The sequence below is a fragment of the Macaca mulatta genome, chromosome 15, assembly GCF_049350105.2.
Source record: "Macaca mulatta isolate MMU2019108-1 chromosome 15, T2T-MMU8v2.0, whole genome shotgun sequence".
Taxonomy (NCBI): Eukaryota; Metazoa; Chordata; class Mammalia; order Primates; family Cercopithecidae; genus Macaca; species Macaca mulatta.
Window position 1 is genome coordinate 83,404,793 of NC_133420.1, and position 18,158 is coordinate 83,422,950.

General features: G+C 33.5%; 1 protein-coding gene across 3 annotated transcripts in view; it reads right to left on the reverse strand.

The window, feature by feature from the left end:
• The window catches only part of CCDC171 (coiled-coil domain containing 171), a 387,879-nt gene that overhangs the window by 225,526 nt on the left and 144,195 nt on the right, over positions 1-18,158 (reverse strand). For all 3 annotated transcript variants that reach the window (XM_015117649.3, XM_028835151.2, XM_015117650.3), the window contains exons 13-16: positions 18,042-18,131; positions 16,811-17,011; positions 13,772-13,939; positions 12,019-12,207 (exon numbers count right to left, since the gene is read on the reverse strand). In XM_015117649.3, the coding sequence (XP_014973135.3) occupies positions 12,019-12,207; positions 13,772-13,939; positions 16,811-17,011; positions 18,042-18,131 (648 nt within the window). The remainder of the gene's footprint in view (positions 1-12,018; positions 12,208-13,771; positions 13,940-16,810; positions 17,012-18,041; positions 18,132-18,158) is intronic.

Consider the following 18,158-nt stretch of genomic DNA (forward strand, 5'->3'; position numbering starts at 1 on the left):
ATTGTTAGTAAAGGGATGTGAGAATTAGAAACATAATAAAGATGGCCAGGGGTAGCAGTAGAGTTGCAGCAGTTGGGAGTAGGATGAGGGGAACAAATGAAAATCACAAAGGTTAATTCCATATTCTCTTCAAAATCAATTTCATCTGTTCAATTAGAGGAAAAAAAGAAAGTTACAGAAAACCTAGAAAATATAAGAGGCAAACTAGCAATACTTGGGTAAATGAAAATAAAAGTGAACCTCAGTGTCTCAGGCAGAAGTGTTTTCAACAAAAATTACACACAAAATTACAAGAAAAATTGTGCGTGTAGATACAGGTAGAGATAGAGACACTGTATCCTAAAGTCAGTATCTTAATAATGGAGAAAAACCTAAAGCATTCTTACCAAGTTCCGGAGCAAGGCAAGAATACCCACTATCTCCAGTAGTATTTAACATTGTATTTGGTGTGTTATTAGCCAGTGCAACTAGGCAACAAAAAGCAAGTAGAGACATAAGAACTGGCAAAGAAGAAGTAAAACTATCTCTACTTGTAGAACATGTGATCATAAATCTAGAAATACCAAAAGATCCAATGACAGAATTCAAACAAAAAAAAAGCCAGTAAGGTTAAAATATATGAAATTAACACAAAAAAAAATCAACAGCTTTTTGTTCACAGCAACATTATTCACAATAGCCAAAAAGGTAGGAAAAAACAGAAATGCCTAACAGGGGATGAATGAATCAACAAAATGTGGTATATCCACACAACAGAATATTATTCAGCCTTAAAAAGGAATGGAGAACTAATACATGGTACAACATAAATTGAAAAATTATGCTAAAAGAAAGAAACCAGACACAAAAGGCCACATTTGTATGACTCCATTTATATAAAATACACAGACTAGGAAAATTTGTAGACACAGAAAACACATTTTTGGTCACCAGGGGCTGAGGAGAAGGAACAAGGAGTGACTGCTTAACAGGTTCAGCGTTTCTGTTCGGAGTGATGAAAAGCTCAGGAGCTAAATAGTGGTGATGGTTGTGCAATACTATGAACATACTTAATGCCACTGAACTATATACTTTAAAAGGATCAAAATGGTAAATTATATGTCATGTATATTTTACCTCAATTTAAAATATCAATATCCTTAATATATACAGATAAACAAAAAAGAAGATAATGGAAGAGAAAACTCCATTTAGAATTCCATAATAAAAAAGATAGAATAATTTAGGAATCAATTTAGCCTGAAATGTAAAAAATCTATAAGAGGAAAAGTTTTAAATACAGCTGAAAGATACAAAATAATACTTCAAACTTCAACAGCCTAACTCATCACAAAGATTCAATTATTCCTAAGTAAATTGATAAACATAGTGCAATTCCACTAAAAAACAAAGCAGTTTTTTTCTGGAGCTAGGCAAGTTGAGTTTAACCCTGAAAAAGAAGAGGAATGAGAGGGGAACAGCCCCACCACATATTGAAACACCAACAAAACCTCTAATTAAGGCTGGGCACGGTGGCTCACCCCTGTAATCCCAACACTTTGGGAGGCCAAGGCAGGTGGATCACCTGAGATCAGGAGTTTGAGACCAACCTGGCCGATATGGTGAAACCCTGTCACTACTAAAAATGCAAAAAAACCATTAGCCAGGCACGGTGGCACAGGCCTGTAATCTTCGCTACTTGGGAGGCTGAGGCAGGAGAACTGCATGAACCTGAAAAGCAGAGGTTGCAACAACCCAAGATCGCGCCACTGCACTCTAGCTTGGATGACAAAGCAAGACTCTGTCTCAACAAACAAACAAACAAACAAACAAAAAAACCTCTAATTTAAAAATCATGTTATTTGTACATTAAAAAAAAAGACCAATGGAACAGAATAAACAGCTAGAAACAGATCTAGGCACAAAAAAAACTTCAGCAATTCAAAGCAGTGGGAAAAAGACAGACTAAATGGTGGTGAAATAACTAGATGGCCTTTTGGAAAAAAATATAAAAGTTGATCTACACCTGACATTTTATACAAAAGTAAATTTCAAATAGACCATAAATCTATACGTAAAAAAAAAATGAAACCACAGAAATATTAGTAGAAAATGCAGGCAAATTACTTAATCTTGGTATAAAGATAGGATTGCTAAAACTAAAAATCCAGATGCATAAAAAGAAAAGATCAATTAACAGATTAAAAAATACACATTGGAGGGCCAGGCACAGTGGCTCACACCTGTAATCCCAGCACTTTGGGAGGCTGAGGCAGGTGGATCACGAGATCAGGAGATCAAGACCATCCTGGCTAACATGGTGAAACCCTGTCTCTACTAAAAATACAAAAAATTAGCCAGGTGTGGTGGAACGTGCCTGTAATCCCAGTTACTCAGGAGGCTGAGGCAGGAGAATCACTTCAGTCTGGGAGGCGGAGGCTGCAGTGAGCCAAGATCGAGCCACTGCACTCCAGTCTGGGCAACAGAGCAAGACTTGCTATCAAAAAAATAAAAATAAATAAAAAAATAAAAAAATTGGTATTATATAAATAATTTGATTTCAAAGTTTCCAGTTCACTCCTACTAGAACCCAAATCTCAGTGGATACTGTGAGGCCTATTATTTCTCTATTTTAATGGGAATAGTTTGAATATTATAGTGCTTATTCATATTGCAGGCATTGTTCTAAATGCTTTACATATATTCTTTCTAATCCTTATACTAAACTATGAGGTTGGCACAGTTTTACTGATAATAAAATTGAGGTTAAGAGAAGTTACACAATTTGCCCAAACTCCTTCAGCTAGGTTTATCTAATTCTCTTACTAACTTTTTTGTCTTTACTGAACCAAGGTTCTCCCCTCAGGTACCAACATCTCCACATGTCTTCCCCTTCTCCCACTGTCCTCAACCTGATGATCAAGGAGAGGATGATCTGTTCCCTTAGTATACAGGCATTAGCCTCACCACCACTTTTCATAATTTAACATGTTCTGTAGAACCTCCGGGTCCTTTGCCTTCCATCTCCCCTAACACTATTCGAATACTAACAATCTTCAGAGCCCATTTCAGGTTCTGTCTATTCTGTGACTCATTTTACTATCATTTTCCTTCATACTGATCTTGACCTTCTCTGAACTTAAGTTCAGAGAACTTAAGTCACTCAGGCATTTAACTTCTACACTACTTATTTATTTCATGTGTGTATATCTACTCTCCCTCAAATACAAGACTGCTAGTTCCTAGAGGTTAGGAATTATTTACTATAGTGTCTGTCACAGTGCTCTATACCCTATAGATATTTAATAAATATTGAAGGAATTAAATAACCCTTTATAAAATCATCCCTGACTCTGCTTAGCACAGTGTTTTGCCCATAATAGACACGGAATAAATGCCCAATTAATGAAAAAAGCTTTACAATGTAAAGGATTAGAAAAAAGAAAAATATAATTTAAAAAAAAAATTTCCAAATGTAATTTGGAACTTATCTACATGTCAGAATTCTGGTTTAAATTAATTCTGACTTTCCATAGGGAACTACTTTCAGAGGTATTGCATTATTTACTGTGAATTATTCTTGAAGAACAAAGCCTGTTTGATTGTAAGGGTGGAAACAGCTATAGAGCAAATTTGCCTTTAAAAAAAAATCTAATGTTTTCCACCCAAGGAGATTAAAAGCCAGTATTTTTAAAACAAACAGAAGGAACATCGCTTTCACATGGGACAAAAGCATTCCTAGTACTGAAATAACCTGCTCCTCAGTGTGTCTAATTTCAAAAAATAATATTCTCAAATTCCCCCACAAAAACATTCCAATCCTGAAGGAAAAAAACTAAAAATATAGAATGCATATCTTTTACACAAAATTCAATAGCATAACAAAAATACTACATAATTTCACCAGTTTTCCTTTACTCCCTAATAAATTCAAAGTACATCCATAATGGGGAGAAAGGACAGCTTTTTTCCTTAATGAATCACGGACTTACTTCCTGAAATACATGAGCTTTGAGGGATGCCTTACTGGCTTACAGCACTCTGTGAACTCTGAGACTCTGGGCCAGAAATTAGACACTTCCCTAGGGAGTAAAATTCTTTTGTATCACTCTTGCTCGCTGCGTTCTTGCTCTTTATGTTGGCAAAAGGGCAAATTGCAAACTGGACATTCAATGACATATAGACATCAAAGGACTTCATTTAAAGTGTCTTATTTTTGTAAGTTTCATATCTTGCCTTTTTAAGTTATGGTAATATTTTAAAATATAACAAACATAAATTCACCTGCTTTCTCTATTATGTAAATGTTTCTCTGTTTAAAAATAAGAATACTCTGTAGGAAACTGAAACTCTCCGACATTGCTGATGGGATTGTAAAATAGTGCAGCCATTTTCAAAACCAGTTTGGCAGTTCCTCAAAAAGTTAAACACAGAATTATCATATGATCTAGCAATTCTATTATCTAGTCTTCATATACACACACACATTCTCAAGCCCCATAATGGTTATTTATTTAATTTTAAAACACTATCTTCATTACGTAAATTTAACACAACAAAAATATGTGCCAAAAATGGTATGTGCCTGTGTTTACTGTTTTGTTTCTAAAGCACTGTAAATTATAAAATACCCTTTGGATAAACCATACCCTCAAAAGAACAGAGTTCTTTTTATCGGAAGACTGGGAATAAATGTGTCAATACAGGCAAGATGTATGGATTGCTTATTGTTAAAGAGATATTACCTCTGACTGTCTGGAAAATTAACAATATTATCTCTAAATTCTGATGTGTCCCGTATCTCCCTTCTTTCTGTGCTTTCAGATCCTGGCAACAGGGCCCAGGTTGGCTCCAGTCTCCTCTACTAAGCCTCCTCAAACTTTGACCATCTCCTCTTCTAAATTTATAGCATTCTTTTGGCAACTAATTATGTACAGCCTATGATAAACCTTGTATTATTTACTTTTTCATGTATCTCCCCAATTATACGTTACACTTTTGAGGAAAAAACTATATAGTATACCTCTTTGTTACTACCACAGCATGAAACACAGTGTACTATATATTTGGTATATAACATAGTTTTTTATTAATATTAATTAAATTATGTAAAAATTATCTTGATACTTTTATCTACAGTAGCAATTTTATGATATAGTGTATTAAAACTTCAGTTTCTCAGAAAAAAAACTCTGAGAAATACAAATTAAGAGAACTACCATTTGTGGGTGGCTGACAATGTAGCACTATTTAGACTTTTCTTACATTATCATGTTTAAACATTAGTTAGTCTAGAATCACTTAAAAATGTGAGTTCCAGCCAGGCACAGTAGTTCACGCCTCTAATCCCAGCACTTCCAGAGGCCAAAACAGGCAGATGGCTTGGGAAAACATGGCAAAACCCCATCTCTACAAAAAAAAATACAAAAAATTAGCCAGGCGTGGTAGTGCATGCCTATAGTCCCAGCTACTCAGGAGGCTGAAGTGGTAAGAACACCTGAGCCCAGGAGGTCAAGGCTGCAGTGAGTCGAGACTGCAGCACTGCACTCCACCTCGGTGACAGAGTGAGACCCTGTTTCAAAAAAAAAAAAAAAAAGGAAGAAAGAAAGAAAGAAAAAGAAATATGAGCCGGGCACCGTGGCTCACATCTGTAACCCCAACACTTTGGGAAGTCAAAGCAGGTGTATTGCTTGAGCCCAGGAGTTCAAGGCCAGCCTGGACAACAGGGCAAAACCCCATCTCTACTAAAAAAATACAAAAATTAGCAGAGCATGGAGGCGTGCCCTGTAGTCCCAACTACTCGAGAAGCTGAGGTGGGGGATCTCTTAAGCCTGGGAGGTTAAGGCTGCAGTGAGCTATGATCGCATGACTGCCCTCTAGCCTGGGCAATGTAGTGAGATACTAGCTTTAAAAAAAAAGAAAAAAAAAACAAAGGAATATGAGTTCCATAAATATGAAACTGAGATGTCATTACACCTATTTACAGATACTGCTTTATATATAAAAATAGCATTATCTTTCTAAAAGAAGCAGTATCAGAATATAATGCAAAAGGGACTGGAAGATAAGGATGGTAATAAGGTACTAAAACAGTCCATAACATTCACTTTGTAATTTCTAAATGCCAAGCAATGGGCTAGACATTTTACATACAGTTATGTTTATTCTCATCCTGTCCCTAGAACTTCCTTACCACACAAGTAAGTAGTATCAGTTGTCTGAACCTTAGATTCCTCGCTTGTAAAATAGAAATGATACTTAAATGACCTATCTCATATGCCTGTGGTGGGGCTTACATAAGAAAAGACATGCGGCCGGGTGCGGTGGCTCATGCCTGTAATCCCAGCACTTTGGGAGGCCAAAGCGGGAGGATCACAAGGTCAGGAGATCGAGACCATCCTGCCCAACATGGTGAAACCCCGTCTCTACTGAAAATACAAAAATTAGCTGGGCGTGGTGGTGGGCGCCTGTAATCCCAGCTACTCAGGAGGCTGAGGCAGGGGAATCGTCTGAATCCAGGAGGCGGAAGTTGCAGTGAGCCGAGATCAGTGCCATTGCACTCCAGCCTGGGTCACCGGGCAAGACTCCATCTCAAAAAAAAAAAAAAAAGAAAAAGAAAAGACGTGCAAAATATGCAAAAGCATTGAAAATTATATCAAGCACCAAGCAAATTCAACTGCTAATATCGTAATTAACAAAAACAATTTCTAAAGCAATTATTTGAAAAGTAGTCAGAAGTATCTTTCAAAATTTCATTAGAGGTATCCATTCCCGTGGACTCACAGTCTATCAGAACATAGTGTACACGTGACTATATCTAACTCTCTGAATCATTGCAGGCTGGCATGTATACCTTCAGGAATTATCACCTCCAACAATATCAATAAGCTCCACTTTATCTCTGAATTCTTGGAGTTCAATTATGAAGAAAAAGTTTCAACACCTACTAACACTTTATGACTCACCTGGGTTTCTTGCCAAATACACTCTCAATACCATGGTAAAAGAGGAATAAAATGCAACATAGCATGACGAACTTGAATTTCCCTGAGTTTTATTCTCCATTCTAAACTCACTTGATTTTTACTAAAATGTCAAATAAATCTAAAGTGTTTACAATAAACATTACATCAAGGGTAACTCTTACTTGACAGTAAAAAAACTTTACTTCTAGAAAGGAAGTTCTTGTTCCAATAACTATCTTTTTCAAACAGAAAAGAAACAAGAACATAAATACTAAGATTACAAAAGCAAAGTTAGTAAATGGAATGGTATGTGGCACTGCGCCCAGATACTTTAGTAGGCATAGACACTTGAGATATATTTACATGATGGCTCCAACGTATTTAAATTCAAGAACTACCCAACATGTGGCTAGCAAACTTTACCCAATACTAAAAACATGCTGTGATAGTAAAATCAGGCTGCATTCTCTGCAAATTTCATTTTTCTAGTAGCATTTACACAAATTGTTTTAAAGCTTAGACATTAAAAAAGTCTTAGAAATATTAGATTCTTACAAACATTACTTTTCTAACATCTTTTACATTTTTTCATATAAAATCAATCAAATCCAAATATTGTTTTTTACTTTAATTTAGTGTCTTTTACTAATCACTTCTTTACAATGGCCAAACATTAAACATAAGACTCTAAGAATAAGTTATTTATTTCCCAGCAGATGGAACGTACTGAGGGTTATGCTCATGACACCAAACATCCTCTATAACTCACAATCCTATATAACAACCGGGGATATTTTCCCCCTCATGTCCTTATCAACGTAATTTTTGAAAATGTATTAAGTAATGTAAAATGAAATTTTTTTATTTGCATTGCACTCTTGGGGGTAAAAAATATAGAATTAATCATAAAATTTCCTAAAATAAAATTTACAGGTCCTATAATATGTATTATAATAACAGCTTATCAAATATAATACCAAAATAAATTGCTGCAGTATATTCAATTATATTTGATAAAAATGCAAATATGTAGGTAAACAATACAGAATATACGCCAATTTATTTTATTTTATTTTATTTTTGAAAAGAGAAAAAAGTGAATTGCTATGCCTTCTTGTAGATTTCAAACAGTTCAGGACATTGATGAAAAAAGAAGTTGGAAGACTCATACTACCTGATTTTAAGACTTAGTAAAAGGTTAGAGTGATTAAATCAGTATAGTATTGAAAAAAAAAAGAATTAGACACATAAATAACTGGAATAGACAAGAAAGTCTAGAGGTAGATTGACACAAACGTGAACTGATTTTTGATAAAAGTGCAACGGCAATTCAGTAAAGGACAGTGATTTCAATAAATGGTACTGGAATGGACATGAATATGGAAAAAAAAAAAACTGACCTTAATCCATACCTCAAACCTTTACAGAAACTAACTCAAAATTGATCATAGACCTAGATGTAAAACCTAAAACTATAAAACATATAGAAAAAAAAAATGGAGAAAATCTTGGTGCCTATAATCTTAGTCAAAGAGTTCCTACATGTAACATCAAAAGTATAATCCATAAAAAAAACTGATAAGTGGGTCATCAAAATTTGAAACATTTGCTTTGCAAAAGTACTGCTAACAAAACAGTAGAAAATATTTACAAATCACATATCTGACAAATGACTTGAACCTGCGATATGTAAATAACTCTCAAACTTTGATGATAAGAAAACACACAATCCGATTAAAAACTGAGCAAAATATCTGAAAAGATAATTCACCAGAAAAGATATACAAATAGCAAATAAACATATAAATAAATGATTAATTTACTAGGCAGTAGGGAAAATGTAAATAGAAATCACAATGACATGGCACTACACACTTATTATAATGGATACAATTCAAAAGAAAAAAACGATGAAGCCATACACTGGCACAGGTGCAGAGCAACTGGAAATCTCTTACATTGCTAGTGAGAATGCAAAATGATACAGTCACTTTGAAAAACAATTTAATAGTTGCTTAAGTTACACTTACCATATAACCATATAAATATACACTTACCATATAATCTGGAAATCAAACTCGTAAGTATCTACCCAAGATAAATGAAAATTTATGATCACACAAAAACCTTTTCATGGATGTTTAAAGCATCTTTACTTATAATTACCAAAAAAAAAGAAAAAAAAAAGGCAATCCAAAGGCCCATCAGCAAGTATTTGGATAAAATTTTACAGCCATACAATGGGACATTATTAAGCAGTAAAAAGGAATGCACTACTGATACATGCAACAATGTGACTGAATCTCAAATATATTTTGCTAAGTAAAAGTAACCAGACCCAAAAGGCTATATACTGTATGATTCCATTTATATGACATTCTGGAGAGGGCAAAACTATATAGATGGACAAGTCTGTGGTTTCTAAGTACGGCCAACTGTTTTTTCACAAAGGTACCAAGGCTATTCAGCTAGGAAAGTGCTGAACAAGTGATGTGGGAACAATAAATGAAGGGGGAAAAATGAAACTCTACCTAACATCACACAGAAAAATTAATTTGAAAAGAATCACAAACTTAGACGTAAAAGCTAAAACTATGAAACTTCTAGAAGAAACAAGAGATTATCTTCCCAACCTTGAGGTAAGGAAAAATCATTTCACATATATAAATAAATAGCCAAAAGAGAAACAGATTTATAAGTTGGACTTCATCACAATTTTAAAACTTATATGATCATCAAAAGAAACAACTGAAAAGAGAAGCATGAGATTGAGAGAAAATATTGCGATGCATATACATGACAAAGGATATGCATCCAGGATATATAAAGAATGCTTAGAAATCAGTAATAAAAACACAAATATCTCTATTTTTTACATGAGAAAACAGTAGAAGAGACACTTTACAAATGAAGATATGTGAATAGCCAATAAGTATATGAAAGGTGCTCAGCATCATGAATCACCAAAAAAATGTTACTTTAAACCACAATGAAACACGATTTTAAAAACACTATATTGACTAAAATTTAAAAGACTGACAATACTAAGCGCTGCAGAGGATGTAGAACAATGGAAACTTACATATTTTGCTGGTGGAAATAAAAAATGGCACAAGCTGTTTTTAGAAACTTTTGACAGTTTCTTACGAATACACATATATCCTATGACCTGGCAACTGCACTTCAGTAATTAACCAAGAGAAATAAAACCATATGTTGACAAAAGACTTGTACAATAATGTTTGTGGCAATTTTATCTACAATATCTAAAAAACAGAAACAACTAAATATCCATCAACACACAATCCATCAAATAGGGGTGCTGTGATAAAATGGAATGCTATGTGACCATAAAGAAGAATGAAGTACTGATACGTACAACAACATAAATGACATTATGCTCAGAACATTAATATTGAGTGAAATTAGTCAAACACCAGACTACTGAATGATTCCACTTACATGAAATTCAAGAACAGGTGAAAACTAATCTACGATGACAGGCATCAGAACAATAGTTGCCTATGAGGCATAAAACTGACTGGAAGAGAGAACACGAGAACATTCTAGGGTAATGAAAATGTTTGAAGTCTTAAATGGAGTAATGATCACATGGGTGTTTACGTTGATCAAAACATCAAATTGTAGTTACCATAGTCTAGGAAGGGTGTGTTGGGGGAGGAAAGGGATGGAGAGAGGTAGGTTAAAGGGTACAATTATACAGTTAGAAGGAATAAGGTCTAGTGTTCAAAAGCACAGTAAGGTGACTTTATTAACAACAATATATTGTATATTTCACAATAGCAAGAAGAGAAAATTTGAAATGTTCCCAACACAAAGAAATGATAAATGCTCAAGGTGATAGATATCTTACTCTGGCTTGAGCATTACACATTCTATGCATATATTAAAATATCACATGTACCCCATAAATATGTACAAATATTACATATCAAATAAATACTTTTTAAAAACATCAAATTATACACTTAAGATCTGTGCATGTCACTATATATCAGTGCTACCTCTACAAAATTAAAATAAATTGTTTAGGTCTTTTACTTCAATACTAGAAAATGCAGAGCATATAATATAGTAGTCTGCATACAATGAAAAAATTACTACTTTTAGATGGTACACTTGTTGATTCATTCAAATTCATATAGAAAGGCATAAGTTCATACAGAACCTTTAAATCTGGGGATGCAGAATGGCCCGATTTAATATGATAATAACAATAATTGTATTTATATATGTGTATGTATATATATTTATATAGTTTGGTTATTTTTAATTAGACTTGCCAAGCACGAATGGATCAAATAAAGAGGCTAAATACTGAATCAACCATGGGAAGAATATACAACCTTCTGGTTCATAAGTATCCTAACTTAGGAACAAAAGTGACCTATTAATAAATTCAATGCCAAAAAATTATACCCTATCATCATATTATTCCTGATTACGTGAAGATAACAGTTAACAATATAAATAATGTTGATGATAATTTGTGTAGAAAAATACATGGTTATGTTAACAACCCATAACTTCTACTCTCAATCAAGATATACATAATACAACTCATAGTGAATTACTTTTGCTACATGGCCTACAACGATAACACTAGTTCTTATATAATGCCGGTAGGCATAAGAGATTTTAACCCAAATAAATTTAAATGATGGTTCACATAGGAACCTCCACAAATGGAGTAAACTGGATAAAGGAATACCTACACTAAAACTGACAATGTGTTACCAAATACTTTAATCTTTTATTTTAAAAATAAATAAAGGAAATATAATTTTAGCATTTAATTAACTGATCAATGCATTTTGTGATATTTTAATCAGAAACCCATATATTTCCAAACTTACATGAAAGACAATCCTTAATATACACACCCATACATACACACATGTGTGTGTATCTAAACATATATATGTGCATCTAAACAAGTTCTATGAAGTTCTTAAGAAGTTTAAACCGATTTAGCATTGCTACTAGAAAAAAAAAACGTTCCTAATGGTTACACTGAGTAACCATTTTTAAGCCCTTTGTAAAGGTAGCATACCTGTGCCCTCTTCTGCACCTCCAGGAGGAGTTCAGAATACTGCAGCTCTAGTTCCTTCTTTTGTTTGTGCCAGCAGCTCTCTTGGGCTTTGATCTGTTCTGCCACTTTGGTAAAGGTGTCTTCCTGAGTCTGCTGAAGCTCTCTCATCGTGTCAGACTTGTTTTTACAGATATACTCTAGATGGCTTATCTATATGGGGAGATGCAACAGAGAAGGAAATATGCTCACAAGCTATTTCTTTGTGTCGTCTCCCCTAATAAAACACCCAAAATGTCCTACTATATTTTATTCCTTAAGATCATATAAAAATTTTAACATAGAATGTAAATAAATTTTAAAAAAGAAAATAGCAGGGTAAACTGCCATACATTAGCAGAAAATTGTGTTATTTGTATACTTAGATGGCAAATTTTTCATCTTCTTTTTCTAATGAAGTTCCTTATTCTATAATTAATTTGATTGACATTGAGAAAGATACTGTTACTTCTGGAACCAAGGCTCAAGCTATTCAAATATCTCAGCGGGAAAGAAAGTAAAGATTTAAAAATCTGCAAGCAGTTTTCATAAAATAAAGCAGAATGTTCTAACCATTTTTTGTTTCATATTCAAACACTGGAAAGAAAATCATCATTTTCTAAAATGTATGACTATTAAGGATGTTTTGAAACACTGAAAACTATTAAAAATATAATACCATCTCATAGGGTTAAAATACATTCATTTTAATTATCTTCAATTTTCAAATCCATTATGTACACATTCACAATCATGAATAGCATCTGTGCCTCTCACAATTTATGCCCTCATTTCTTAGCCCTACATCTCAGTGTCTATGGTTGTGTTTGTCAATAGGACCAAGATAAAATGCTCAATAATAAAAAAAATCACCCTGAAATTAGGTCAATATGCTGTTTTATTACTTCAACAGAATTTTTTTTAACTTACAGGACAGTTTTTCTCTTCTTGTTCCTTAAAAGCAAATGTCATTGCAACTAAGACCTGGAAACTAAACCACATAAACACAGTACTGACCACGTTCAGTAGACCCAGGATCAGAACCAATGTCTTCAATGGGGGTATATGTTGATCTGCTAAGCCACTGTAATTTTCTATAACCAAAAGCAGGTTTTTAAATATTTGCTGGAGACTGATTTCCTAGACTTGTGAGATAGTAATGTTACCATAAAGGTCTACTACATTCTCCTATAAAATACACTTTTTGCATTCTAAAGCACGGAACGAGTTTTCTAATACACACTTTGTTGTATTTCGAGAAGCAAATCATAAGCATATAATTTAAAATGTTTAAGTGCTTTTAAAAATAACACCTTATATTTCCTAAGTAAAGAATTTTAAGATCATGTTTTTGAATAACTGTATCCTGTTTCTATTTTATGCTAACATAAAGAGTTGGTTTATTAATGTAAATGACTAAGTTCTTTGAATTGCTTCATCAGTAAGATTAATTTATTTTCTTTTAATTAGGTCCCTGTGGCTAATACTGGCTAGTAGTATTAGCATGTCCTGCACAGAAAGTGGAGCTTAGAGACTTCATACAGACTTCAGTCACATTTACATGCCCACAGCAATGGCATCAAACTGAGTTGTAGACAAGCCATAATTAATGGTATTGAATTATTAACATCCAAATTCTTTTTGAAATAAGATGAATGTCAGCCCCTCTTAATGATACTGTGATGTGGACAAATGTCACTGAATTTAATAGAGGTATCTGGTGCCTGAGGACAGTTACCTTCTCATTAGCCCTGTTGAGGTCTGCAATCAGGGCATCAACATTCTCCTGTAAGACTGCACAAAGCTCAGACCAAGAGAATTTATCCAGCATGCCTTCTGGTTGTTTTATGAGCACACAGCCTGCTACCAAGTGCTGATACAAGGTGTGAAGAAAGGTTAGCTTCTCCTGCAGGAAAAAAAAAAGAAAAATTATTTGCTGTATATAAACATTGTAAGAAGTAAAATACATAATACAAATGGTGAAGAGTTAATTTCAAAAACCTGAAAAGGAAATTATAATACTCAAGTCTCAGAATATTTTAATGACTTTTTTATATTCAAAACTAAGCACCAGATAAAACATTTGGAACTGCTTACACTTGGTATTCAAAATCAAAATCTGAGTCTAGAAGCCAGAAGACCAAGATTCATTCCCAGCTCTGCTACTGATGAGGTTGTGATTTGAGTAAACACCTGTTCAGGCCTAAGTTTCCTTAGCTATCACACGAAGTGTCTGGATTGGACTCATTGTTTATCAGCCTATCTAACTGTAACTCAGTATAGTAATTCTATAATTTAATATTTACATTTGCCAAAATAGATACTACTTGTCAAAAAACAATACAGAAAAAAATAGTGTTATTCAACTCTGATGAAAAAAAGTTATACCAATATCTGTACTTTACATGGACACAATTACTCAGCTTTCTTCTTCCTCCAGAGATTCCAGTTTACTTACTACTTACAGGAAATCTATCCCAAGCCCCTTAGGCAAAGCAGATAGTGATATGAAAGATATGGAAGATGGGCTCATTTGTTTTCCCCACTTATAAGTTCATATAGTATTTGGCACACTGGGCATTTGTAGGTGTTTAAATATTATAAAGTAACAGCAAAAAAAATGGATATAGCTGCTTAAGACATACTTTTGAAAATGTCCAATTAGAAATGTTTTTTAAAAGTCCTTTAAAATTATATTACCACTTCAGTAATTAAATTATCCATTGCTGAATGACTTAGAAACACTATGCTGCAGAATTCATATAAAGCAGATCACATTTGAACACATGAGGAGGGTTTATTTACTATAATGTCAAATAGCGCTCTTTATAAGGTGTTTCATCTATAAAGTCCCAAAGCATGGAACTCAAAGACAAGGTAACTGTGAAGCTGCAAAATGAATATTTTTATTTTATGTAGATAAAAAAGTTCCCTCAAGATTTTTTAATAGATCAGCAGGAAGAAACTTTTAAAAGGGATAAATTTAAAAAGAAAATTTAGAAAGTCTATTATACATTTTTTAAAAATTGAATATAGCATATGCAAAAGTTTTATAATTAGAAATTATACAGAATATTTTCTTACAAATATCAAAATGTAACACTAACTTTAGTTCACTATGTATGCCACCTTACTTTTTTTCCAAAAACAATAATTTAAAAAACAAAAAATTTAAAAATGTAGTTACAACAACAAATTTAAGAGATCAGATTTTTTCACAAATATGCTATGCCTTTTCATAAGCAGTTAATGATGACTTTCGCATTTTTTAACTAGGTCAAAATGTTTTAAAGTCTTATTAAATATAACTTAACAAATACATAAAAATCTTCCTCCTGTGTTTTGCCTACTGATCACATTCGTTCTCAAGGAAGTTCATCCTTAAGGATAATTCATTGTGTCGCTATTATGTCCTTTTTGCTTGGGCTGTGATAAACCAAGCATGATAATCATCCATTTGGCATGAAAAGAGACTCCAAAATCCAAAATCAATTCACACATGTTGAACCCAACCACAGTGCTGTAGACATGCTGACTTTACAATACAGTCAGGCTTCTAGTTTCCTTTACTTTAATCATTATCTGATGTGTAGAGCAATTCCAACCCCTTCATGTGGACACAATTTAAATCCCAGACTGTAAAAAGAGTGGAAAGAATGTTTCCTTTTTACTCTCTTGGCATTCATGTTCATATTTGTTGGAGTAATGAACTCAATATGCAGGATGAATTAGATAAACCAGTTCCACTAGCTAGACTAGCTCTATAATCCATAGGGTAAAAAGAACTAGAAGATAATTCCATTCACACAGGCTCATACGAAATATGAAATTTGTGTCATAATATTTTTATAAGCCATTAACAGACACAAATGGATAGGCAACTCTCCAGGGGGTCTAAATGAAAAGTTTTAATTTTATGGGACTTTTATTTTTCTAAATTTTATTAACATCCTATAATCATACAGAGTAAGGAGGCTATCTGTTAAAGTAGATATTATTACTGTTTTACAAATAAGGAAACTAGGCCGGGCACAGTGGCTCAGGCCTGTAATCCCAGTACTTTAGGAGGGGAGGCCGAGGTGGGCAGATCACCTGAGGTCAGGAGTTCGAGAACAGCCTGGCCAACATGGTGAAACCCCATCTCTACTAAAAATACAAAAATTAGCCAGGCATGGCGGTGGACACCTGTAATCTCTTGAACCTGGGAGGTGGAGGTTGCAATGAGCCCAGATCACGCCACTGCACTCCAGCCTGGGCGACAGAGCAAGACTTTGTCTCAAAAAAGAAAAAAAATAAATAAGAAAACTAAGATGTGGAGAGGCTAAGTTGTATAGCTTGTCCACAGCCAAACCATTTATAAACAGAAGTATCAGGATCCAAGTTCAGGTCTATCTGATTATAAAATACTTATTCTTTCCACCATATCAATCTACCAAGCTACTGAAATAAAAAATAATTTTGTCATTGGCAAACAGGCAAACCTTGAAAGGACTGTTAGGAGCATAGTTACTTGAGTTACAATGTTCTAAAAGTCAAAAAAGATAGTTGTACAAACGATAATCAAGAAAATGAGTTGTGCAAGTTATAGTACTTCTCTCACAAGAGAGAATGACACAAGAGTAATGAAGTGAGCGATTTTGCAGCTGTCACGAACGTTTCAAAATACTCTGCTCAGAACAATTTTCTTAATTAAATATAAGTAAAAATAGTCACTTGATGTATAACACTGAGATTAGTGAAAGGCCTTTCCTGACAGTCATTGAGTCTCAGGTAATACCTCAGCATCCTTATGGAAAGCCTGGGAAAGCTTCTGCAGTTCACTTTCAGACTGGGCTGCTTGAGCCTTTTCTTTCTCCCAACAGTGCAGCACATTTTGTAGTTCCACTTTTAAAGTGCTGATTAAAGCCTCTCGGTCTGCACATTTAGTGCGTAAATGACTTAACTCTTTATTGACATCAGCCAGTTTATCCTGAAGTTCCTGTCATAGATACCAAATAAAGAGATTGTAGAAAGGCCAGCCAACAAGGGGTGAGGGGACACTAGTATAAAATACATATTGAAAATTTTCAAAGCTTTACAATGAAAGAATTGCAAAGGCAGGAAAGCATCTGTTTACATTAAAATATTTTACTGAATGTATTTTCTAAATATAATATCTTAGCTCAAAAATTAGAACATTTGTTATGTTTAAACATTTATATAAAATGTTAATATGATGACTTATTCCAAAAAGTTCTTTCAAGGCAGTTTCCTTTCAACTTATTTTTTTAAAACAATGTTGTAGCTCAAAATTTTTTAAATATTTTAAAATAAATATCTTACATTTAATATAAGCACATTTACTTTCCAATGACATGCCAACCACTTATAGAAATCTCAAATATGTGGCACAAAGTTCTGCTGAACTGTTTATTCCTTAAACCTAACAAATTCTATTGAAGTGTGTCCATGACAAACCCAACATGAAACAACAAAATAAAATTCCAGCAATACTGAGAAACTTCTGAGAGCTGACTCAGTATAATTTTGCAAAGATGTAGTACATAAAACCAGCACAGAAACTAAAATAAACTATAGTCCTGGGCCTTAGCCAGGTGTGGTCTCAGCCCATTAACAGACACGATGTACTGAAAACAATGGCTCCACCCTAAAATGATGAAAACTGACTCCAAATACGGATGTGCTTATGCAAAATATGTTTAATATGTACCTAAGGCTGGACATTTCATCTTAAATAATTATTTGAATCTCATAAGGTATTATTATTGAATCTAGGAAACAAATTTTCCTTTAACCAAAACAATTTCCAATCAAGTTTTAATTTTTTAAATGAAAAAAACATTCTTGTTACTCTTAATCAACAAGAAAAAATTAAAATTCTATCCATACATAGTTTAAAAAATGCAAATATATATTTTCAGGTACCTCAATATCTCTACTTTAAAATATTCCCTAGATAACTACATTTGTTTCTTAATACAAAAGGTAAAAGTTATTCTAAATAATACCTTTATATTTTTAGTGTGAGAGTCTATCTTCTGTTTCGTAGAATCAAGTTCATTACATGCCTTTTCCCTAGCATCGTTCATGCTGTTTAGCTGATGAAAGAAAATGTAAGTAACTTT